Here is a 24,488-nt window from a genome sequence, read left to right on the forward strand (position 1 = left end):
ATATTTATTATTCTTTAAAGATAATTTATTATCATGAACTATTATTCCTTAAATATGATTTTAATTCTTAAAATAATCTTGTATTTTTCTTCCCTTTTTATTATTCAATAAAATAATGATTTAAAAGTTATTTATGTTGTTGTTTGTAACTTTTTATGTTGTAAAAGTTATTTATCTTGTTGTTTGTTACTTTTTATGATTTAAAAGTTATTTATGTAGTTGTTTGTTACTTTTTATGACGTAAAAGTTATTGATCTTGTTGTTTGTTACTTTTTATTATTTAAAAGTTATTTATGTTGTTGTTTGCAACTTTTTATGATGTAAAAGTTTTTTATGTTGTTGTTTGTTACTTTTTATGATTTAAAAGTTATTTATGTTGTTGTTTGTAACTTTGTATGATGTAAAAGTTATTTATGTTGTTGTTTGTAACTTTTTAAGATTTAAAAGTTATTTATGTTGTTTATTATTTTTATGATTTAAAAGTTATTTATGTTGTTACTTTTTATGATGTAAACGTTATTTATGTTGTTTGTTACTTTTTATGATGTACAAGTTATTTATGTTGTTGTTTGTAACTTTTTATGATGTACAAGTTATTGATCTTGTTGTTTGTTACTTTTTATGATTTAAAAGTTATTAATGTTGTTGTTTGTAACTTTTTATAATGTAAGTTATTTATGTTGTTGTTTGTAACTTTTTATGATTTAAAAGTTATTTATGTTGTTGTTTGTAACTTTTTATGATTTAAAAGTAATTTATGTTGTTACTTTTTATGATTTGAACGCTATTTATGTTGTTGTTTGTTACTTTTTATGATTTAAAAGTTATTTATGTTGTTGTTTGTTACTTTTTATGATTTAAAAGTTACTTATGTTGTTGTTTGTTACTTTTTATGATGTAAAGGTTATTTATGTTGTTTGTTTCTTTTTATGATGTAAAAGTGATTCATGTAAATATTGTTCTTTGTTCCTCATTATTCTTGGAATATTATTTCAAGCTCAATCCGCTCCGCCAGCCCATTGGTGGACAAGGGGGTCATGTGACCTTTCAAGCAAACCACCAGGCGGCCGAGGGTCAAACTGCCGACCTTTGACCTCCACTGCCACCATGTGACGTGTCCTTGTTTTGGCAGCGAGCGCGGCTAATTAGCTTGATTTGCTAAGCTGTCAATCAAAGCCAATGGAAACCAATCAGAGCGCAGGAGAGGACGAACTGGCGGGGATGCCAAAGGAGGCGGGGCTAAGGGCGCTGGTGCAGCGAACGGGATATCGTCTGCAGCAGGTGAGGCCGCACGTCCTCGGCTTTGTCCGCCGCTAACGCTCTTCCCGCCAGGAGAACGGTCAGCGGCGCTATGGCGGCCCCCCGCCCGGCTGGGATGCCCCGCCCCCCGAGAGAGGAAGTGAGATCTTCGTGGGAAAACTACCACGAGATCTGTTCGAGGACGAGTTGGTGCCGCTCTGCGAGAAGGTGGGACGCACCTCTTAACTTCCTGTCTGCTCGCTCAACTTCCTGTCTGCTCACGCAACTTCTTCTTTCTCGCTTAACTTCCTGTCTGCTCACTCAATTTCCTGTTTGCTCGCTCAACTTCCTGTCTGCTCTCACACCTTCCTGTTTGCTAGCTCAACATTTTGTCTGCTTTCTCCACTTCCTGTTTGCTCACTCAACTTCCTGTCTGCTTACTCAACTTTCTGTTTGCTCACTCAACTTCCTGTTTCTCGCTCAACTTCCTGTCTGCTCACTCAATTTCCTGTCTGCTCGCTCAACTTCCTCTTTGCTCATTCAACTTCTTGTTTCTCGCTCAACTTCCTGTCTGCTCGCTCAACTTTCTGTTTACTCGCTCAACTTCCTGTCTGCCTGCTCAACTTCCTGTCTGCCTGCTCAACTTCCTCTTTGCTCACTCAACTTCTTGTTTCTCGCTCAACTTCCTGTCAATCTGCTGAACTTCCTCTTTGCCCACTCAACTTCTTGTTTCTCGCTCAACTTCCTGTCTGCCTGCTCAACTTCCTGTCTGCTCGCTCAACTTCCTGTTTGCTCGCTCAACTTCCTGTTTCCCGTCCACTTCCTGTTTCTTGCTCAACTTCCTGTTTGGTTGACCAACTTCTTGTGTGCTTGCTCAACTTCCTGTCTGCTCACTCAACTTCCTGTTTGCTCACTCAACTTTTTGTCTGCTCACTCAACTTCCTGTTTGCTCCCTCAACTTCCTGTTTCTCGCTCAACTTCCTGTCTGCTTACTCAACTTTCGGTTTGCTCACGCAACTTCCTGTTTCTCACTCAACTTCCTGTCTGCTTACTCGACTTCTTGTTTCTCGATCAACTTCCTTTCCGCCCGCTCAACTTCCTGTTTCCTGCACAACTTCCTGTTTGCTCGCTCAACTTCCTCTTTGCTCGCTCAACTTCCTGTTTGCCCGTCAACTTCCTGTTTCTCGCTCAACTTCCTGTCTGCTCACGCAACTTCTTGTTTCTCGCTCAACTTCCTTTCTGCTCACTCAATTTCCTGTTTGCTCGCTCAACTTCCTGTCTGCTCTCACACCTTCCTGTTTGCTAGCTCAACATTTTGTCTGCTTTCTCCACTTCCTGTTTGCTCACTCAACTTCCTGTCTGCTTACTCAACTTTCTGTTTGCTCACTCAACTTCCTGTTTCTCGCTCAACTTCCTGTCTGCTTACTCAACTTCCTGTCTGCTCACTCAATTTCCTGTCTGCTCGCTCAACTTCCTCTTTGCTCATTCAACTTCTTGTTTCTCGCTCAACTTCCTGTCTGCTCGCTCAACTTTCTGTTTACTCGCTCAACTTCCTGTCTGCCTGCTCAACTTCCTGTCTGCCTGCTCAACTTCCTCTTTGCTCACTCAACTTCTTGTTTCTCGCTCAACTTCCTGTCAATCTGCTGAACTTCCTCTTTGCCCACTCAACTTCTTGTTTCTCGCTCAACTTCCTGTCTGCCTGCTCAACTTCCTGTCTGCTCGCTCAACTTCCTGTTTGCTCGCTCAACTTCCTGTTTCCCGTCCACTTCCTGTTTCTTGCTCAACTTCCTGTTTGGTTGACCAACTTCTTGTGTGCTTGCTCAACTTCCTGTCTGCTCACTCAACTTCCTGTTTGCTCACTCAACTTTTTGTCTGCTCACTCAACTTCCTGTTTGCTCCCTCAACTTCCTGTTTCTCGCTCAACTTCCTGTCTGCTTACTCAACTTTCGGTTTGCTCACGCAACTTCCTGTTTCTCACTCAACTTCCTGTCTGCTTACTCGACTTCTTGTTTCTCGATCAACTTCCTTTCCGCCCGCTCAACTTCCTGTTTCCTGCACAACTTCCTGTTTGCTCGCTCAACTTCCTCTTTGCTCGCTCAACTTCCTGTTTGCCCGTCAACTTCCTGTTTCTCGCTCAACTTCCTGTCTGCTCGCTCAACTTCCTGTTTGCTCGCTCAACTTTCTGTCTGCTCACGCAACTTCTTGTTTCTCGCTTAACTTCCTGTCTGCTCACTCAATTTCCTGTTTGCTCGCTCAATTTCCTGTCTGCTCTCACAACTTCCTGTCTGCTAGCTCAACATTTTGTCTGCTTTCTCCACTTCCTGTTTGCTCACTCAACTTCCTGTCTGCTTACTGAACTTTCTGTTTGCTCACTCAACTTCCTGTTTCTCGCTCAACTTCCTGTCTGCTTGCTCAACTTCCTTTGCTCATTCAACTTCTTGTTTTTCGCTCAACTTCCTGTCTGCCTGCTCAACTTCTTCTTTGCTCGCTCAACTTCTTGTTTCTCGTTTAACTTCCTGTCTGCCTGCTCAACTTCCTGTCTGCTCGCTCAACTTCCTCTTTGCTCGCTCAACTTCCTGTTTCCCGTCAACTTCCTGTTTCTCGCTCAACTTCCTGTTTGGTTGACCAACTTCCTGTGTGCTTGCTCAACTTCCTGTCTGCTCACTCAACTTCCTGTTTGCTCACTCAACTTTTTGTCTGCTCACTTAACTTCCTGTTTGCTCCCTCAACTTCCTGTTTCTCGTTCAACTTCCTGTCTGCTTACTCAACTTTCGGTTTGCTCACGCAACTTCCTGTTTCTCACTCAACTTCCTGTCTGCTTACTCAACTTTCTGTTTGCTTGCTCAACTTCCTGTCTGCTTGCTCAACTTCCTGTCTGCCTGCTCAACTTTGTCTGCTCGCTCAACTTCCTGTCTGCTCACTCAACTTCTTGTTTCTCGCTCAACTTCCTGTCTGCCTGCTCAACTTCCTGTCTGCCTGCTCAACTTCCTCTTTGCTCGCTCAACTTCTTGTTTCTCATTTAACTTCCTGTCTGCCTGCTCAACTTCCTGTCTGCTCGCTCAACTTCCTCTTTGCTCGCTCAACTTCCTGTTTCCCGTCAACTTCCTGTTTCTCGCTCAACTTCCTGTTTGGTTGACCAACTTCCTGTGTGCTTGCTCAACTTCCTGTCTGCTCACTCAACTTCCTGTTTGCTCACTCAACTTTTTGTCTGCTCACTCAACTTCCTGTTTGCTCCCTCAACTTCCTGTTTCTCGTTCAACTTCCTGTCTGCTTACTCAACTTTCGGTTTGCTCACGCAACTTCCTGTTTCTCACTCAACTTCCTGTCTGCTTACTCAACTTCCTGTCTGCTTGCTCAACTTCCTGTCTGCTTGCTCAACTTCCTGTCTGCCTGCTCAACTTTGTCTGCTCACTCAACTTCTTGTTTCTCGCTCAACTTCCTGTCTGCCTGCTCAACTTCCTGTCTGCTCGCTCAACTTCCTGTTTCCTGCTGAACTTTCTGTTTGCTCGCTCAACTTCCTGTTTCCCATCAACTTCCTGTTTCTCGCTCAACTTCCTGTCTGCTTACTCAACTTTCAGTTTGCTCACGCAACTTCCTGTTTCTCACTCAACTTCCTGTCTGCTTACTCAACTTTCTGTTTGCTTGCTCAACTTCCTGTCTGCTTGCTCAACTTCCTGTCTGCCTGCTCAACTTTGTCTGCTCGTTTAACTTCCTGTCTGCCTGCTCAACTTCCTGTCTGCTCGCTCAACTTCCTGTTTGCTCGCTCAACTTCCTGTTTGCTCGCTGAACTTCCTGTTGCCCGTCAACTTCCTGTTTCTCGCTCAACTTCCTGTCTTCTCGCTCAACTTCCTGTTTGCTCGCTCAAATTCTTGTTTCTCGCTCAACTTCCTCTCTGCCTGCTCAACTTCCTGTTTGCTCGCTCAACTTCCTATTGCTTGTCAACTTCCTGTTTCTCACTCAACTTCCTGTTTGCTTGACCAGCTTCCTGTGTGCTTGCGTAACTTCCTGTCTGCTCACTCAACTTCCTGTTTGCTCGCTCAACTTTTTGTCTGCCCACGCAACTTCCTGTTTGCTGGCTCAACTTCCTGTCTGCTCCCTCAACTTCCTGTTTCTCGCTCAACTTCCTGTCTGCTTACTCAACTTTCTGTTTGCTCACGCAACTTCCTGTTTCTCACTCAACTTCCTGTCTGCTTACTCAACTTCCTGTTTGCTTGCTCAACTTCCTGTCTCTCTGCTCAACTTTCTTTTTGCTCGCTCAACTTCCTGTTTGCTTGCTCAACTTCCTGTCTGCTCCCTCAACTTTCTGTCTGCCTGCTCAACTTCCTGTCTGCTTGCTCAACTTCCTCTTTGCTCCCTCAACTTCCTGTTGCCCGTCAACTTCCTGTCTGCTGGCTCAACTTCCTGTTTGCTCGCTCAACTTCCTCTTTGCTCACTCAACTTCCTGTTGCCCGTCAACTTCCTGTCTGCTGGCTCAACTTCCTGTCTGCTGGCTCAGTTCGGGAAGATCTACGAGGTGAGGATGATGATGGATTTCAACGGGAACAACCGCGGCTACGCCTTCGTCACCTTCGCCAGCAAACAGGAAGCCAGGGCGGCCATGAAGCAGCTCAACAACTACGAGATCAGGTGAACTCCGCCGGCGACTGGTTGCCACGCTAGCCGCTGACCGCCGTCCTTGACTCCGCCCCCGTGGCAGGAACGGCCGCCTCCTGGGCGTCTGCGCCAGCGTGGACAACTGCCGTCTCTTCGTGGGCGGCATCCCCAAAGGCAAGCAGCGCGAGGAGATCCTGGCGGAGATGAGGAAGGTGACGGACGGCGTGGTGGACGTCATCGTGTATCCCAGCGCCGCCGACAAGTCCAAAAACCGCGGATTCGCCTTCGTGGAGTACGAGAGTCACCGGGCGGCCGCCATGGCTCGCCGCAAACTGTTGCCAGGTAACCGCGCTCGCCTCGTCCTTGTCCCCGTGCGGGTCACTTCCTGTTTGTCCGCACAGGTCGCATCCAGCTGTGGGGTCACGCCATCGCCGTGGACTGGGCGGAGCCTGAGGTGGAGGTGGACGAGGACACCATGGCGACAGTGAAGATCCTCTACGTGAGGAACTTGATGCTGCAGACCAGCGAGGAGAGCATCCAGAAGGAGTTCAACGCCGTCAAAGCAGGTGTCCGTCCGTCCGCACGCCGCCGCCTTTGTGCGCCTGACCTCTGACCCCAGCACTGTGTGGCGCAGGCGCGGTGGAGCGGGTCAAGAAGATCCGCGACTACGCCTTCATCCACTTCACGCACCGCCAGGACGCCATCGACGCCATGGCGGCCCTCGACGGCAAGGTGAGTCCTGCCGTCAAACGCGCTAGGGTCAAACACGCTTAGGTCAAACACACCAAGGTCAAACATGCTAAGGTCAAACACACCAAGGTCAAACACGCTTAGGTCAAACACACTATGGTCAAACACACCAAGGTCAAACACGCTTAGGTCAAACACACTATGGTCAAACACACCAAGGTCAAACATGCTAAGGTCAAACACACCAAGGTCAAACACGCTTAGGTCAAACACACTATGGTCAAACACGCTAACGTCGAACACGTCAAACACACCAAGGTCAAACAAGCTAAGGTAAAAAATGCCAAGGTCAAACAAGCTAAGGTCAAACACACCAAAGTCAAACAAGCTAAGGTCAAACACGTCAAACACACTAAGGTCAAACACGCTAAGGTCAAACAAACTAAGGTCAAATGAGCCAAAGTCAAACACACCAAGGTCAAACAAGCTAAGGTCAAACACGCCAACGTCAAACACGTCAAACACACCAAGGTCAAACAAGCTAAGGTCAAACATGCTGAGGTCAAACACGTCAAACACACCAAGGTCAAACAAGCTAAGGTCAAACACGTTAAGGTCAAACACGTTAAGGTCAAACACGCTAGTGTCAAACACGCTAATGTCAAACATGCTAACGTAGTCTAACGTGGTCTGACGTGGTCTAACGTGGTCTAACATGGTCAAACGTGGACTAACCTGGTCTGACGTGGTCTAAAGTGGTCTGACGTGGTCTAACGTGGACGATCATGGACTAACGTGAACTTACGTGGTCTGACGTGGTCTAACGTGGTCTAACGTGGACTAACATGGTCTAACGGGGTCTAACATGGACTAACGGGGTCTAACGTGGTCTGATGTGGTCTAACGTGGTCTAACGTGAACTAACGTGGACTAACGGGGTCTAACAGGATCTAACGTGGAGTAACGTGGTCCAATGTGGTCCAAACGTGGTCGAACGTGGACTAACGCTGTCTCTGGATGGCAGGTTGTGGACGGCTCGCCCATCCAGGTGACGCTGGCCAAGCCGGTGGACAAGGACAACTACGTGCGCTACACGCGAGGAACGGGAGGACGAGGAAGCTCACTGCTGCAGGCCGACTATGCCGCCTACACCTTGGGGCAGGTGGGAGGAGCTTAGATAGGTCGAATGACACCTGTAATACCTTTCCCCTCCCCCTCCTCAGGTGTACGACCCCTCTGTGGCCTACCTCGGTGCGCCCATCTTTTACGCCCCGCAGACTTACGCCGCCGTCCCTGGCCAGTTCCGCTTCCCGGCGGCTAAAGGTCACGTTGGAGGACGCGGCCTGCTCAGAACGCCCTCCGTGCGAGGTGAGCGCCGTTTTCTTCTTTCCGTTTACCTTTGCAAGCAAATCACTTCTGCTGGCTGTTGACAGACGCACAAGACCTGCCCTACGCTAACGTTAGTCTTTCATGCTATGCCAACTAACATGTCCTATGTTATGCTAACTAACGTCTATTATGCTATGCTAACTAATGTGTTTTATTCTATGCTAGCTTTCATGTGCCGTGCTATGCTAACTAATGTGTTCTAAGTTATACTAATAAGATCTACTATATTGTGCTAACTTTCATTTTCTATCCTATGCGAACTAAGGTGTTCTAAGCTATGCTAATTTGGGTGTGCTATGCTATGGTAACTAAGGTGTGCTATGCTAACTGTCATGTTCAATTCTATGCTAACTAACCTGTTTTATTCTATGCTAACGATCATGTTACATGTTAACTAACGTGTGCTATCCTATGCTTACTATGATGTCCTATGCTTACTACCGTGTTGTGTGCTATGCTAATTCTAAGCTATGCTAACTAACCTGTTGTGCTAACTAGCATGTTTGACATTAACGAGTCCAAAAGTAGCGCCGGCGGTCTTGTGCCGTGGTCAGTCCAGTAGAAGTTGGAATCACCAAACATGGAGAATGTTGTGAATGATCTGCCAAAGTGGAGGAGATGATCTTGCTTGTCTTGATTTGAAGTGATTTCATTGATTTCGCTGCCTTTTCGGTCTCCTGTAGAAATTTACATGACTGTACCTGTAGGGGCCGCTGGGGTGCGGGGGCTGGGTGGGCGGGGCTACCTTAGCTACGCTGCGGCTGGCGGAGCCGCGTGCCGCGAGGGAGGAGCCTCCTTCGGGGCGAAGGCGGACAAGCCGGCGGAGGAGAAGCTCTACGACCTTCTGCCCGGGATGGAGCTGACCCCCATCGCCCCGGCCACCATGAGCATCAAGGTGGGCGCCATTAAGCCGGCGCCGCAGGTAAGAGCCCACGCCTCCTGCGGCCAGAAGGCGAGAGAAGCCGGTGACCAGGATTGTGTGGCAGGTTCTGGAGGAAGTGTGTCAGAAGAACAACTGGGGTCAGCCCGTGTACCAGCTGCACTCGGCCATCGCACCGGACCAGCGGCCGCTCTTCCTCTACAAGATCAGCATCCCGGCGCTCGCCAGCACGTACGCACCCGACCTCGCCGCCTCCGCTCCTTTCTTCCTGTAGCCGCATGACCGAGTGGCTGGCTTCCCGCAGGCCCCCCTTCACGCCCGCCAAGCTGAGCGCCGCCGTGGACGAAGCTAAGGTGCACGCCGCCGAGCACGCGCTGCACACGTTGGGCCTGCAGGTGGAGGGCGCCGCCGAGGCCGTGGCCGCAGTCGCCTTCCCAGGTACGTGAAGGTCCGTACCCACCGCTAACACGCTGGCGTCCTGCCGGGGCGCAGCGAGTGAAGGCGTGGCCCTCTCTTGCAGGTTACGCTCTGGGGAGCCCAGCGCCGTCCGCCTCCCAGCTGAAGTCTCTGGGCCAGGACGTGACGGCCTACGCCGCCTACGAGGGCTACCCCGCCTTTGCCCTGGCGACACAGCGACACAGCGACGGATATGGCGTCTTCTAGGGCTTTTATTTTGAAGGTGGCCAGTTTATGACGTTTGAACCTTCTTTGTAGTTGAGGATGTTTCATTCAGTATTAAAGCCTTTTTACAAACAAATCCACTTCCTGTCCCAAAGCGCTTACACCCCTACACTACATCCTGTCCACAAACAGGAAGGGGAGGAGCTAGGAGTCATTTTAGGGAAGGCCACCAGAGGGAGACATTACACAGGAAGTTCATGTTTTCATTCCGATCCCCAGCTGCTCCTGCACCTGCGCACGCAGTTCCTGCTTCTGCACCTGGAAACAGGAAACAGGAAGTGTCCGTCAGCTTCCTTATTCACTTCCTACTTGCTGACTTGTACACTTGCTTCCTTTCTCCTCGCTTCCTAACCACTGACTTCATTTCATTCTTCAACTTTACCTTCCCAGTCACCGTCAGCGGGAAACTGCCCACAAAGACCACGTAGCGAGGAACCTTGAAGTGGGACAGCTGCAACACACACACACACACACACTCATTAGGGCCACACTCGTTAGGGTGACACTTGTTAGCAAGGAACCTTGAATTGGGACAGCTGCAACACACACTCGTTAGGGCCACACTTGTTAGGGTGATAATCGTCAAAGTGAAACTTGTTAGGGGGACACTCGTTAAGGTGACACTTGTTAGGGTGACACTTGTTAGGGTGACACTCGTTAGGGCGACACTCGTTAGGGTGACACTCATCAGGGTGACACTCGTTAGGGCCACACTCATTAAGGTGACACTCATTAGGGTGACCCTCGTTAGGGTGACCCTCGTTAGGGTGACACTTGTTAGGGTGACACTTGTTAGGGTGACACTTGTTAGCGAGGAACCTTGAAGTGGGACAGCTGCAACACACACTCGTTAGGGCCACACTCGTTAGGGCCACACTTGTTAGGGTGATAATCGTCAAGGTCAAACTTGTTAGGGGGACACTCGTCAAGGTGAAACTTGTTAGGGGGACACTCGTTAGGGCGACACTCGTTAGGGTGACACTCGTCAGGGTGACACTCGTTAGGGCCACACTCATTAAGGTGACACTCATTAGGGTGACCCTCGTTAGGGTGACACTTGTTAGGGCGACACTCGTCAGGTTGACACTTGAGGTGACACTTGACGTGACACTTGAGGTGACACTCGTTAGGTTGAAACTTGAGAGTGACATTTGAGGTGACACTCGTTAGGGTGAAACTTGAGGTGACACTTGGGGTGACATTTGAGGTGACATTTGAGGTGACACTTGATAGGGTGAAACTTGAGGTGACACTTGAGGTGACACTCGTTAGGGTGAAACTTGAGGTGACACTTGAGGTGACACTTGTTAGGGTGAAACTTGAGGAGACACTCGTTAGGGTGAAACTTGAGGTGACACTTGTTAGGGTGAAACTTGAAGTGACATTTGAGGTGACACTCGTTAGGGTGAAACTTGAGGTGACACTTGAGGTGACATTTGAGGTGACACTCGATAGGGTGACACTTGAGGTGACACTTGAGGTGACACTTGAGGTGACATTTGAGGTGACACTTAAGGTGACACTTGAGGTGACACTCGTTATGGTGAAACTTGAAGTGATATTTGAGGTGACACTCATTAGGGTGAAACTTGAGGTGACACTTGAGGTGACATTTGAGGTGACACTCGATAGGGTGACACTTGAGGTGACATTTGAGGTGACACTTGAGGTGACATTTGAGGTGACACTTGAGGTGACATTTGAGGTGACACTTAAGGTGACACTTGAGGTGACACTCGTTATGGTGAAACTTGAAGTGATATTTGAGGTGACACTCATTAGGGTGAAACTTGAGGTGACACTTGAGGTGACATTTGAGGTGACACTCGATAGGGTGAAACTTCAGGTGACACTTGAGGTGACATTTGAGGTGACATTTGGGGTGAAACTTGAAGTGACATTTGAGGTGACACTCATTAGGGTGAAACTTGAGGTGACACTTGAGGTGACATTTGAGGTGACACTCGATAGGGTGAAACTTCAGGTGACACTTGAGGTGACATTTGAGGTGACACTTGAGGTGACATTTGAGGTGACACTTGAGGTGACATTTGAGGTGACACTTAAGGTGACATTTGAGGTGACACTTAAGGTGACACTTGAGGTGACATTTGAGGTGACATTTGAGGTGACACTTGAGGTGACATTTGAGGTGACACTTAAGGTGACATTTGAGGTGACATTTGAGGTGACACTTGAGGTGACATTTGAGGTGACACTTAAGGTGACATTTGAGGTGACATTTGAGGTGACACTTGAGGTGACATTTGAGGTGACACTTAAGGTGACACTTGAGGTGACACTTGAGGTGACATTTGAGGTGACACTTAAGGTGACATTTGAGGTGACACTTAAGATGACACTTGAGGTGACACTTGAGGTGACATTTGAGGTGACACTTGAGGTGACACTTGAGGTGACACTTGAGGTGACATTTGAGGTGACACTTAAGGTGACACTTGAGGTGACACTTGAGGTGACACTTGAGGTGACACTTGTTAGGGTGAAACTTGAGGTGACACTTGAGGTGACACTTGAGGTGACATTTGAGGTGACATTTGAGGTGACACTTAAGGTGACACTTGAGGTGACACTTGAGGTGACACTTGAGGTGACACTTGTTAGGGTGAAACTTGAGGTGACACTTGAGGTGACACTTGAGGTGACACTTGTTAGGGTGACACTTGAGGTGACACTTGTTAGGGTGACACTTGAGGTGACACTCGTTAGGGTGACACTTGAGGTGACACTTGAGGTGACACTCGTTAGGGTGACACTTGAGGTGACACTTGAGGTGACACTCGTTAGGGTGACACTTGAGGTGACACTTGAGGTGACACTTGAGGTGACACTTGTTAGGGTGACACTTGAGGTGACACTTGTTAGGGTGACACTTGAGGTGGCACTTGTTAGGGTGACACTTGAGGTGACACTTGAGGTGACACTTGAGGTGACACTTGTTAGGGTGACACTTGAGGTGACACTTGTTAGGGTGACACTTGAGGTGACACTTGAGGTGACACTTGTTAGGGTGACACTTGAGGTGACACTTGTTAGGGTGACACTTGAGGTGACACTTGTTAGGGTGACACTTGAGGTGACATTTGAGGTGACACTCGTTAGGGTGAAACTTGAGGTGACACTTGAGGTGACACTTGTTAGGGTGACACTTGAGGTGACACTTGTTAGGGTGACACTTGAGGTGACACTTGTTAGGGTGACACTTGAGGTGACACTTGAGGTGACACTTGTTAGGGTGACACTTGAGGTGACACTTGTTAGGGTGACACTTGAGGTGACACTTGTTAGGGTGACACTTGAGGTGACACTTGTTAGGGTGACACTTGAGGTGACACTTGTTAGGGTGACACTTGAGGTGACACTTGAGGTGACACTTGTTAGGGTGACACTTGAGGTGACACTTGTTAGGGTGACACTTGAGGTGACACTTGTTAGGGTGACACTTGAGGTGACACTTGAGGTGACACTTGTTAGGGTGACACTTGAGGTGACACTTGTTAGGGTGACACTTGAGGTGACACTTGTTAGGGTGACACTTACCTTTCCTCTGCAGAAATTCTTGATGTCGTCCTCAGTGAGTTCCTGGTCATCTGTCACTTTCACACATGCACAAATCTCTTCCCCCATGCGGGGGTCATCCACCCCCACCACCTGGCACAAACACACACACACACACACACACACACACACACACACACAGGTGAGAAGTGGTGGTGAAGGGTGTGTAAGGTGTGCACTCACCTGCACTTCTTTGACTTTGGGGTGTGTGTGGATGAACTGTTCCAGCTCAGCAGGGTAAATGTTCTCTCCTCCTCGGATGATCATGTCCTTGATGCGACCTTGCAGGCGACAGTAGCCAAACACGTCCAAGCTGCCCAGGTCCCTGACACACACACACACACACACACACACACACACACACACACACACACACACACACACGCATATATAGAAGCAGTGTGCCAACAGTTGTGGGTGTGGTGGACTCACCCGGTCTTGTACCATCCATCTTGAGTGATGCACAGGTGTGTCATGTGGGGGTCGTTCCAGTACCCCCTCATGACACAGTAGCCACGGATCAGGATCTCACCTGAACACCCCAGAGGGACCATCTCCCCGCTGCTTGGGTTCACAATTTTAGCCTGCGGACACGCCCACAACCTGTCACGCAATCTTTGGCTTTGAAAATGTGCTGTGGGCAAGTGGCTTTAGTAGGTGAGTGGGTGAGTGGGTGAGTGGGTGAGTGGGCGGTACCTCAGTGTGGTCCATGATGTAGCCCACAGTCTCACACTTCCTCTCCAGGTTGTCCAAGGGCGAGCCACAGAATGTCACAGGACTGTTCTCTGTGGTTCCATATCCTATCTACATGATATATATACTTTATTACATATTGTTATGAAGGTGTCTGTTACTACATTATATATATATATATATATATATATACATACATATACAAACCCTGTTTCCATATGAGTTGGGAAATTGTGTTAGATGTAAATATAAACGGAATACAATGATTTGCAAATCCTTTTCAAGCCATATTCAGTTGAATATGCTACAAAGACAACATATTTCATGTTCAAATTTTTTTTGTGTGCAAATAATCATTAACTTTATAATTTGATGGCAGCAACACGTGACAAAGAAGTTGTGAAAGGTGGCAATAAATACTGATAAAGTTGAGGAATGCTCATCAAACACTTATTTGGAACATCCCACAGGTGTGCAGGCTAATTGGGAACAGGTGGGTGCCATGATTGGGTATAAAAACAGCTTCCCAAGAAATGCTCAGTCTTTCACAAGAAAGGATGGGGCGAGGTACACCCCTTTGTCCACAACTGCGTGAGCAAATAGTCAAACAGTTTAAGAACAACGTTTCTCAAAGTGCAGTTGCAAGAAATGTAGGATTTCAACATCTACGCTCCATAATATCATCAAAAGGTTCAGAGAATGTGGAGAAATCACTCCACGTAAGCGGCATGGCCGGAAACCAACATTGAATGACCGTGACCTTCCATCCCTCAGACGGCACTGTATCAAAAACCGACATCAATCTCTAAAGGATATCACCACATGGGCTCAGGAACACTTCAGAAACCCACTGTCAGTAACTACAGTTGGTCGCTACATCTGTAAGTGCAAGTTAAAGCTCTACTATGCAAAGCGAAAGCCATTTATCAACAACACCCAGAAATGCCGCCGGCTTCTCTGGGCCCGAGATCATCTAAGATGGACTCATGCAAAGTGGAAAAGTGTTCTGTGGTCTGACGAGTCCACATTTCAAATTGTTTTTGGAAATATTCGACATCGTGTCATCCGGACCAAAGGGGAAGCGAACCATCCAGACTGTTATCGACGCAAAGTGTAAAAGGCAGCATGTGTGATGGTATGGGGGTGCATTAGTGCCCAAGACATGGGTAACTTACACATCTGTGAAGGCACCATTAATGCTGAAAGGTACATACAGGTTTTGGAACAACATATGCTGCCATCTAAGCGCCGTCTTTTTCATGGACGCCCCTGCTTATTTCAGCAAGACAATGCCAAGCCACATTCAGCACGTGTTACAACAGCGTGGCTTCGTAAAAAAAGAGTGCGGGTACTTTCCTGGTCCGCCTGCAGTCCAGACCTGTCTCCTATGAAAATGTGTGGCGCATTATGAAGCGTAAAATACGACAGCGGAGACCCCGGACTGTTGAACGACTGAAGCTCTACATAAAACAAGAATGGGAAAGAATTCCACTTCCAAAGCTTCAACAATTAGTTTCCTCAGTTCCCAATCGTTTGAGTGTTGTTAAAAGAAAAGGTGATGTAACACAGTGGTGAACATGCCCTTCCCCAACTACTTTGTCACGTGTTGCAGCCATGAAATTCTAAGTTAATGATTATTTGCCAAAAAAAAAAGAAAAGTTTATCAGTTTGAACATCAAATATGTTGTCTTTGTAGCATATTCAACTGAATATGAGTTGAAAAGGATTTGCAAATCATTGTATTCCGTTTATATTTACATCTAACACAACTTCCCAACTCATATGGAAACGGGGTTTATATATATATATATATATATATATATATATATATATATATATATATATATATATATATATATATATATATATATATATATATATATATATATATATGTATGTATGTATGTGTGGGAAAAAAATCACAAGACTATTTCATCTCTACAGGCCTGTTTCATGAGGGGGGGTACCCTCAATCATCAGGAGATTTTAATGGGAGCATTCGCATACCATGGTTTATATAGGGCACAGAGTGGGTGGGTACAGGCTGGCGTAGGGGCGTGGTGATTGGCTCATGTGTTACCTAGGAGGTGTTTCCGTCTGTGGCGGCATGCTGTTACAATTTCGCTGCGCTTGTTGAGGGATGACAGGTCTGGACGGTAAATAATAAACAGTTTCTCTTTCAAGCATAGGTTGCATCTTTTATTACCGCTATTGTAAGGTGTGCTGGATGCAAGAATTTGCCATGTTATTGAATATTCAACATTATTGTCTTTGAGGTCCCAAATGTGTTTGCTGAGTTCTGTGGTATTCCGCAGGTTTTTGTTCCTGAAAGAAGCCTTGTGGTTGTTCCATCTGGTTTTGAATTCTCCCTCGGTTAATCCTACATATGTGTCGGATGTGTTAATGTCCTTGCGTATTACCTTAGATTGGTAGACAACTGATGTTTGTAAGCACCCCCCGTTGAGAGGGCAATCAGGTTTCTTTCGGCAGTTACATCCTTTGTTGGTTTTGGAGTCGCTCTGTCTGGGGGTCGACGGCTCATTTGCAATTGTTTTGTTGTGGTTTGAGATGATTTGTCGTATATTGTTCATACAGCTGTAGCTCAATTTAATGTTGTTCTTGTTGAATACTTTTCTTAGGGTGTTGTCTTTGGGAAAGTGTTTGTCAATCAGATTGAGGAATTTGTGTCGATTGTCGAACATTGGACACAAATTGCTGAAAGAAACCTGATTGCCCTCTCAACGGGGGGTGCTTACAAACATCAGTTGTCTACCAATCTAAGGTAATACGCAAGGACATTAACACATCCGACACATATGTAGGATTAACCGAGGGAGAGTTCAAAACCAGATGGAACAATCACAAGGCTTCTTTCAGGAACAAAAACCTGCGAAATACCACAGAACTCAGCAAACACATTTGGGACCTCAAAGACAATAATGTTGAATATTCAATAACATGGCAAATTCTTGCATCCAGCACACCTTACAATAGTGGTAATAAAAGATGCAACCTATGCTTGAAAGAGAAACTGTTTATTATTTACCGTCCAGACCTGTCATCCCTCAACAAGCGCAGCGAAATTGTATCAGCATGCCGCCACAGACGGAAACACCTCCTAGGTAACACATGAGCCAATCACCACGCCCCTACGCCAGCCTGTACCCACCCACTCTGTGCCCTATATAAACCATGGTATGTGAATGCTCCCATTAAAATCTCCTGATGATTGAGGGTACCCTCCCTCATGAAACAGGCCTGTAGAGATGAAATAGTCTTGTGATTTTTTTCCCACACATACATATATTGCGCTCTACTACGGTATCGAGCACTATTTTTTGGATAACCTTATTAAGACATATATATATATATATATATATATATATATATATATATATATATATATATATATATATATATATATATATATATATATATATATATATATATATATACTTTATTACATGTTGTTATGAAGATGTCTGTTACCACATTATATTATTTATTATATATATGTATACATATGTATATATATATATATACTGTATTCCATGTTGTTATGAAGGTGTCTGTTACTACATGATATATATACTTGCAGTGTGTAGACATATTGTTATGAAGGTGTTATTACATATATAAAATGTTGATGGAGGGTCTTGAAGGTGTCTTAGAGGCTTTGAAGGGCACTCCCACTAGCTGCCTCTGACTAGCGTCCTTTTAATGTTTAGAATGCAAAAGCGGGCGGTGAATGTGAAAGTGTTCAGTTCCCTCTGAGCGTGACGTCAAAGGTTGCGTGGCAGGAATGTGTGGATGAAGAAAGGTCACACTTGCTCTCACGGAGCTTGTCAATGTGAGCAGTGTTCGGCCGAGGGGCGTCCTCCCTCAACCAGGACTCCGCCCACTCCCCTTTCCCCCGCACCCGCTCAGTCTGCGCTCAGACGACATGCGCCGCCTCAGCTGCCTGCTGCTGCTGCTGGGGACCTTCCGGATGGCCGGGGGGGCGCCCAGCCAGTGCCCGGGCCCCTGCCATTGCCACGGCGACCTGCAGCACGTCATCTGTGACGGCGTGGGCCTGAAGAAGATCCCCCGCGTGTCCCAGTCCACCCGGCTGCTCAACCTGCAGAGGAACGCGCTGGGCGGCGTTCCCAGCGGCGCCTTGGGCGAGAGCGGCGGCCTGGTGTCGCTGCACATGCAACACTGCCAGCTGCGCCACATCGCCGCGCACGCCTTCAAGGGCCTGACCAAGCTGGTCTACCTTTACCTGTCCCACAACCACATCAGCAGCATCCAGCCCTCCGCCTTCCACGGCCTGGCCCAGCTCACCTACCTCCACCTGGACCACAACCGCATGGCGGAGCTGGCCAAGGGAATGTTCTCGCCGCTGGTCAACCTCTTCGTGCTGCGCCTGGACCACAACAAGCTTCGCCAGCTGCGGCCCGGAGCCTTCGCCGGCGCCAAAGATCTGCGCTGGCTGCACCTGAGCGCTAACGAGCTGAGCACGCTGCACGCCGGCTCCCTGGACGCCGTGGAGAACCTGGCCGTGCTGCACCTGGACCGCAACAAGATGGCCGCCTATCCCGCCGCCGCCCTCAGCAAGCTGCGCGTGCTGGAGGAGTTGGCGCTGAGCAGGAACCCCATGAGGAGCCTCCCCGACCACGCCTTCCAGAGCTTCGGCCGCTACGTGGAGAAGCTCCACTTGGACCACATGGGCCTGGAGAAGGTCAGTGGGCGGGGCCACACTCCATCTTTCTTTCCACAGCCCAGGTAAACACGCTATTTTTAGCCTGCGCACACAAACGCTTCCCGCCACAGGCTGGATGGCGGCCATCTTCCCTGCTGGATGGCGGCGCCGCAGTGGAAATTTCCAAAGAGCTTTTCTCTCTTTGTGGAGTCACACCTGGACCAAGATTTTAGCACCTCTTCTTCTCTTCCTGCACATGTCCTCCGCCCCTTTTGTGGGCGTGGCCACAAACTGTTGACACATGTCCTCCGCCCCCTTTGTGGGCGTGGCCACAAACTGTTGACACATGTCCTCCGCCCCCTTTGTGGGCGTGGCCACAAACTGTTGACACATGTCCTCCGCCCCCTTTGTGGGCGTGGCCACAAACTGTAGACACATGTCCTCCGCCCCCTTTGTGGGCGTGGCCACAAACTGTTGACACATGTCCTCCGCCCCCTTTGTGGGCGTGGCCACAAACTGTTGACACATGTCCTCCGCCCCCTTTGTGGGCGTGGCCACAAACTGTTGACACATGTCCTCCGCCCCCTTTGTGGGCGTGGCCACAAACTGTTGACACATGTCCTCCGCCCCCTTTGTGGGCGTGGCCACAAACTGTTGACTCTTCTTCTCTTCCTGCACATGTCCCCCACCCCCTTTGTGGGCGTGGCCACAAACTGTTGACACATGTCCCCCGCCCCCTTTGTAGGCGTGGCCACAAACTGTTGCCTCTTCTCTTCCTGCACATGTCCTCCGCCCCCTTTGTGGGCGTGGCCACAAACTGTTGACACATGTCCCCCGCCCCCTTTGTGGGCGTGGCCACAAACTGTTGCCTCTTCTCTTCCTGCACATGTCCTCCGCCCCCTTTGTGGGCGTGGCCACAAACTGTTGACACATGTCCCCCGCCCCCTTTGTGGGCGTGGCCACAAACTGTTGACTCTTCTTCTCTTCCTGCACATGTCCCCCGCCCCCTTTGTGGGCGTGGCCACAAACTGTTGACTCTTCTTCTCTTCCTGCACATGTCCCCCGCCCCCTTTGTGGGCGTGGCCACAAACTGGCGGTGTTGACTCTTCTTCTCTTCCTGCAGATGTCCCCCGCCGCCTTTGTGGGCGTGACCGCGCTCACCTGGCTGCACCTGGACAACAACAAACTGCACTCGCTGCCCTCAAGTCTCAACTTGACAACACTCGCCAACTTCACGCTCAACAACAACCCCTGGACTTGTACCTGCCAGCTGGCGCCACTACGCAGGTAATAGCCCCGCCCCCTGCACACGCTCACACACACACTCACGTGCACGCTCACACACTTAAATACACACTCACATGTACTCACACACTTAAACACACACTCACGTGCACGCTCACACACTTAAACACACACACTCACTTGCCCGCTCACACACTTAAACACACACACACTCACGTGCACACTCACACACTTAAACACACACTCCCGTGCACGCTCACACATTAAAACACACACTCACGTGCACGCTCACACACTTAAACACACACTCCCGTGCATGCTCACACACTTAAACACACACACACTCACGTGCACACTCACACACTTAAACACACACTCCCGTGCACGCTCACACATTAAAACACACACTCACGTGCACGCTCACACACTTAAACACACACTCCCGTGCATGCTCACACACTTAAACACATACACTCACTTGCCCGCTCACACACTTAAACACACACACACACTCACGTGCACGCTCACAGACTTAAACACACTCACATGCACGCTCACACACTTAAACACACACTCACGTGCACGCTCACACACTTAAACACACACACTCACGTGCACGCTCACACACACTCACGTGCACGCTCACAGACTTAAACACGAACACTCACGTGCACGCTCACACACTTAAACACACACACTCACATGCCCGTTCACACACTTAAACACACACACACACACACACACTCACGTGCACGCTCACAGACTTAAACACACACACACTCACGTGCACGCTCACACACACTCATGTGCACGCTTGCAGACTTAAACACAAACACTCACGTGCACGCTCACACACTTAAACACACACACTCACGTGCACGCTCACACACACTCACGTGCACGCTCACAGACTTAAACACGAACACTCACGTGCACACTCACACACTTAAACACACACACTCACATGCCCGTTCACACACTTAAACACACACACACACACACACTCACGTGCACGCTCACAGACTTAAACACACACACTCACGTGCACGCTCACACACACTCATGTGCACGCTTGCAGACTTAAACACAAACACTCACGTGCACGCTCACACACTTAAACACACACACTCACATGCCCGTTCACACACTTAAACACACACACACACACACACACACACACACTCACGTGCACGCTCACAGACTTAAACACACACACACTCACGTGCACGCTCACAGACTTAAACACACACACACACTCACGTGCACGCTCACAGACTTAAACACACACACACTCATGTGCACGCTCACAGACTTAAACACGCACACACTCACGTGCACGCTCACAGACTTAAACACACACACACACTCACGTGCACGCTCACAGACTTAAACACACACACACTCACATGCACGCTCACAGACTTAAACACACACACTCATGTGCGCGCTCACAGACTTAAACACACACACACTCACATGCACGCTCACACACTTAAACACGCACACTCACGTGCACACTCACACACTTAAACACAAACACTCACACAGACTACACACACAGACTTATACACACACACACACACACACACTCACACAGACTACACACACAGACTTACACACACACACACTCACACAGACTACACACACAGACTTACACGCACACACACACAAACACACACTCACACAGACTACACCCACAGACTCACACAGACTACACACAAACACTCACACAGACTACACACACAGACTTACACACACACACACACACACACACACACACACACACACACACACACACACTCACACAGACTACACACACAGACTTAAACACACACACACACACAGACTACACACACAGACTTACACACAAACACTCACACAGACTACACACACACACACAGACTTACACACTTACACACAAACACTCACACAGACTACACGCACACACACAGACACACTTACACACAAACACTCACACAGACAGACTTACACACACACAGAGACTACACACGCTCACACAGACTACACACACACAGACTTACACACTTACAAACAAACACTCACACAGACAGACTTACACACACACAGAGACTACACACGCACACGCTCACACAGACTACACACACACAGACTTACACACTTACACACAAACACTCACACAGACAGACTTACACACACACACACACAGACTACACACGCACACGCTCACACAGACTACACACACAGACTTACACACTTACACACAAACACTCACACAGACAGACTTACACACACACAGACTACACACGCACACACTCACACAGACTACACACACACACACTTACACACTTACACACAAACACTCACACAGACAGACTTACACACACACACACACACACACAGACTACACACGCACACGCTCACACAGACTACACACACAGACTTACACACACACACACACACACACACACACACACACACACACACACACACACTCACACAGACTACACACACAGACTTAAACACACACACACACACAGACTACACACACAGACTTACACACAAACACTCACACAGACTACACACACACACACAGACTTACACACTTACACACAAACACTCACACAGACTACACGCACACACACAGACACACTTACACACAAACACTCACACAGACAGACTTACACACACACAGAGACTACACACGCTCACACAGACTACACACACACAGACTTACACACTTACAAACAAACACTCACACAGACAGACTTACACACACACAGAGACTACACACGCACACGCTCACACAGACTACACACACACAGACTTACACACTTACACACAAACACTCACACAGACAGACTTACACACACACACACACAGACTACACACGCACACGCTCACACAGACTACACACACAGACTTACACACTTACACACAAACACTCACACAGACAGACTTACACACACACAGACTACACACGCACACACTCACACAGACTACACACACACACACTTACACACTTACACACAAACACTCACACAGACAGACTTACACACACACACACACACACACAGACTACACACGCACACGCTCACACAGACTACACACACAGACTTACACACACACTAACAGACTACACACACACAGATCCACACACACACTCAGACTTACACACAAACCCCCCCACCCCCACCCCTCCAACAACTGGCGTGGTCCCACAGGTGGATGGAGGGGCGGAGCCAGCGAGCAGACGCAGTGTGTGCTGGGCCGCCACCTGAGCGAGGCAAGCAGGTGGGCGAGAGCGCCGCCTTGACGGGCTGCAAGGTGAAGGCCAAGAAGGCCAAGATGGCCGCTCGTCAATAAGCAGCCGACACAACTTTCACTTTCACTTCTTTATGCTAACCTGTTGGCCAGCTGAGCTTGTTGTTGCTGTCAAATTGTTGGTGTCGACTTGATGATGCGACTTTACACGCAATAAAGAAACCTTGCACATATTAATAGTGTAATAAATGATACAACTATATAATAATAGTGTAATAAATGATACAACTATATAATGATAGTGTAATAAATGATACAACTATATAATAATAGTGTAATAAATGATACAACTATATAATGATAGTGTAATAAATGATACAACTATATAATAATAGTGTAATAAATGATACAACTATATAATAATAGTGTAATAAATGATACAACTATATAATAATAGTGTAATAAATGATACAACTATATAATAATAGTGTAATAAATGATACAACTATATAATAATAGTGTAATAAATGATACAACTATATAATGATAGTGTAATAAATGATACAACTATATAATAATAGTGTAATAAATGATACAACTATATAATAATAGTGTAATAAATGATACAACTATATAATAATAGTGTAATAAATGATACAACTATATAATAATAGTGTAATAAATGATACAACTATATAATAATAGTGTAATAAATGATACAACTATATAATGATAGTGTAATAAATGATACAACTATATAATGATAGTGTAATAAATGATACAACTATATAATGATAGTGTAATAAATGAAACAACTATATAATAATAGTGTAATAAATGATACAACTATATAATAATAGTGTAATAAATGATACAACTATATAATGATAGTGTAATAAATGATACAACTATATAATAATAGTGTAATAAATGATACAACTATATAATAGTGTAATAAATGATACAACTATATAATAATAGTGTAATAAATGATGCAACTATATAATAATAGTGTAATAAATGATACAACTATATAATAATAGTGTAATAAATGATACAACTATATAATAATAGTGTAATAAATGATACAACTATATAATAATAGTGTAATAAATGATACAACTATATAATGATAGTGTAATAAATGATACAACTATATAATAATAGTGTAATAAATGATACAACTATATAATAATAGTGTAATAAATGATACAACTATATAATGATAGTGTAATAAATGATACAACTATATAATGATAGTGTAATAAATGAAACAACTATATAATGATAGTGTAATAAATGATACAACTATATAATGATAGTGTAATAAATGATACAACTATATAATGATAGTGTAATAAATGATACAACTATATAATGATAGTGTAATAAATGATACAACTATATAATGATAGTGTAATAAATGATACAACTATATAATCATAGTGTAATAAATGATACAACTATATAATGATAGTGTAATAAATGATACAAATATATAATAATAGTGTAATAAATGATACAACTATATAATAATAGTGTAATAAATGATACAACTATATAATAATAGTGTAA

At 46.6% G+C, this 24,488-nt stretch overlaps 3 protein-coding genes across 6 annotated transcripts in view; 2 read left to right on the forward strand and 1 right to left on the reverse strand.

The window, feature by feature from the left end:
• The window catches only part of a1cf (apobec1 complementation factor), a 10,929-nt gene extending 1,381 nt beyond the window's left edge, over positions 1-9,548 (forward strand). The window contains exons 2-13 of one of the 4 annotated variants that reach the window (XM_061981186.1): positions 1,133-1,281; positions 1,333-1,467; positions 5,735-5,865; positions 5,936-6,174; positions 6,234-6,398; positions 6,467-6,564; positions 7,547-7,684; positions 7,746-7,890; positions 8,595-8,833; positions 8,898-9,022; positions 9,096-9,239; positions 9,312-9,548. In XM_061981186.1, the coding sequence (XP_061837170.1) occupies positions 1,180-1,281; positions 1,333-1,467; positions 5,735-5,865; positions 5,936-6,174; positions 6,234-6,398; positions 6,467-6,564; positions 7,547-7,684; positions 7,746-7,890; positions 8,595-8,833; positions 8,898-9,022; positions 9,096-9,237 (1,659 nt within the window). In that variant the 5' untranslated portion in view covers positions 1,133-1,179 and the 3' untranslated portion in view covers positions 9,238-9,239; positions 9,312-9,548. The remainder of the gene's footprint in view (positions 1-1,132; positions 1,282-1,332; positions 1,468-5,734; positions 5,866-5,935; positions 6,175-6,233; positions 6,399-6,466; positions 6,565-7,546; positions 7,685-7,745; positions 7,891-8,594; positions 8,834-8,897; positions 9,023-9,095; positions 9,240-9,311) is intronic. The other 3 variants (XM_061981183.1, XM_061981185.1, XM_061981184.1) reach the window with 3 other exon arrangements.
• Positions 9,549-9,583: 35 nt separating this feature from the next.
• acsf2 (acyl-CoA synthetase family member 2) overlaps positions 9,584-24,488 on the reverse strand; it is a 28,533-nt gene continuing 13,628 nt past the window's right edge. The window contains exons 11-16 of the mRNA XM_061981182.1: positions 13,748-13,855; positions 13,484-13,635; positions 13,235-13,376; positions 13,034-13,144; positions 9,855-9,923; positions 9,584-9,730 (exon numbers count right to left, since the gene is read on the reverse strand). Coding sequence (XP_061837166.1) covers positions 9,668-9,730; positions 9,855-9,923; positions 13,034-13,144; positions 13,235-13,376; positions 13,484-13,635; positions 13,748-13,855 — 645 coding nt within the window. The 3' untranslated portion in view covers positions 9,584-9,667. The remainder of the gene's footprint in view (positions 9,731-9,854; positions 9,924-13,033; positions 13,145-13,234; positions 13,377-13,483; positions 13,636-13,747; positions 13,856-24,488) is intronic.
• chad (chondroadherin) lies at positions 17,589-23,137 on the forward strand. Its single transcript, XM_061982142.1, has 3 exons — positions 17,589-18,464; positions 19,549-19,712; positions 22,874-23,137. Exons 1-3 carry the CDS (start codon positions 17,688-17,690, stop codon positions 23,013-23,015), a joined length of 1,083 nt encoding a protein of 360 aa, XP_061838126.1. The 5' UTR covers positions 17,589-17,687; the 3' UTR covers positions 23,016-23,137.

The sequence above is a fragment of the Nerophis lumbriciformis genome, linkage group LG32, assembly GCF_033978685.3.
Source record: "Nerophis lumbriciformis linkage group LG32, RoL_Nlum_v2.1, whole genome shotgun sequence".
Taxonomy (NCBI): domain Eukaryota; kingdom Metazoa; phylum Chordata; class Actinopteri; order Syngnathiformes; family Syngnathidae; genus Nerophis; species Nerophis lumbriciformis.

Excerpts from the sequence above, each read along its gene's own strand:
- chad (XM_061982142.1), top strand. The coding sequence starts at position 17,688 with ATGCGCCGCCTCAGCTGCCTGCTGCTGCTGCTGGGGACCTTCCGGATG. Across the intron at positions 18,465-19,548 it reads ACCACATGGGCCTGGAGAAG|ATGTCCCCCGCCGCCTTTGT; the intron begins GTCAGTGGGCGG and ends CTCTTCCTGCAG. Across the intron at positions 19,713-22,873 it reads CAGCTGGCGCCACTACGCAG|GTGGATGGAGGGGCGGAGCC; the intron begins GTAATAGCCCCG and ends GTGGTCCCACAG.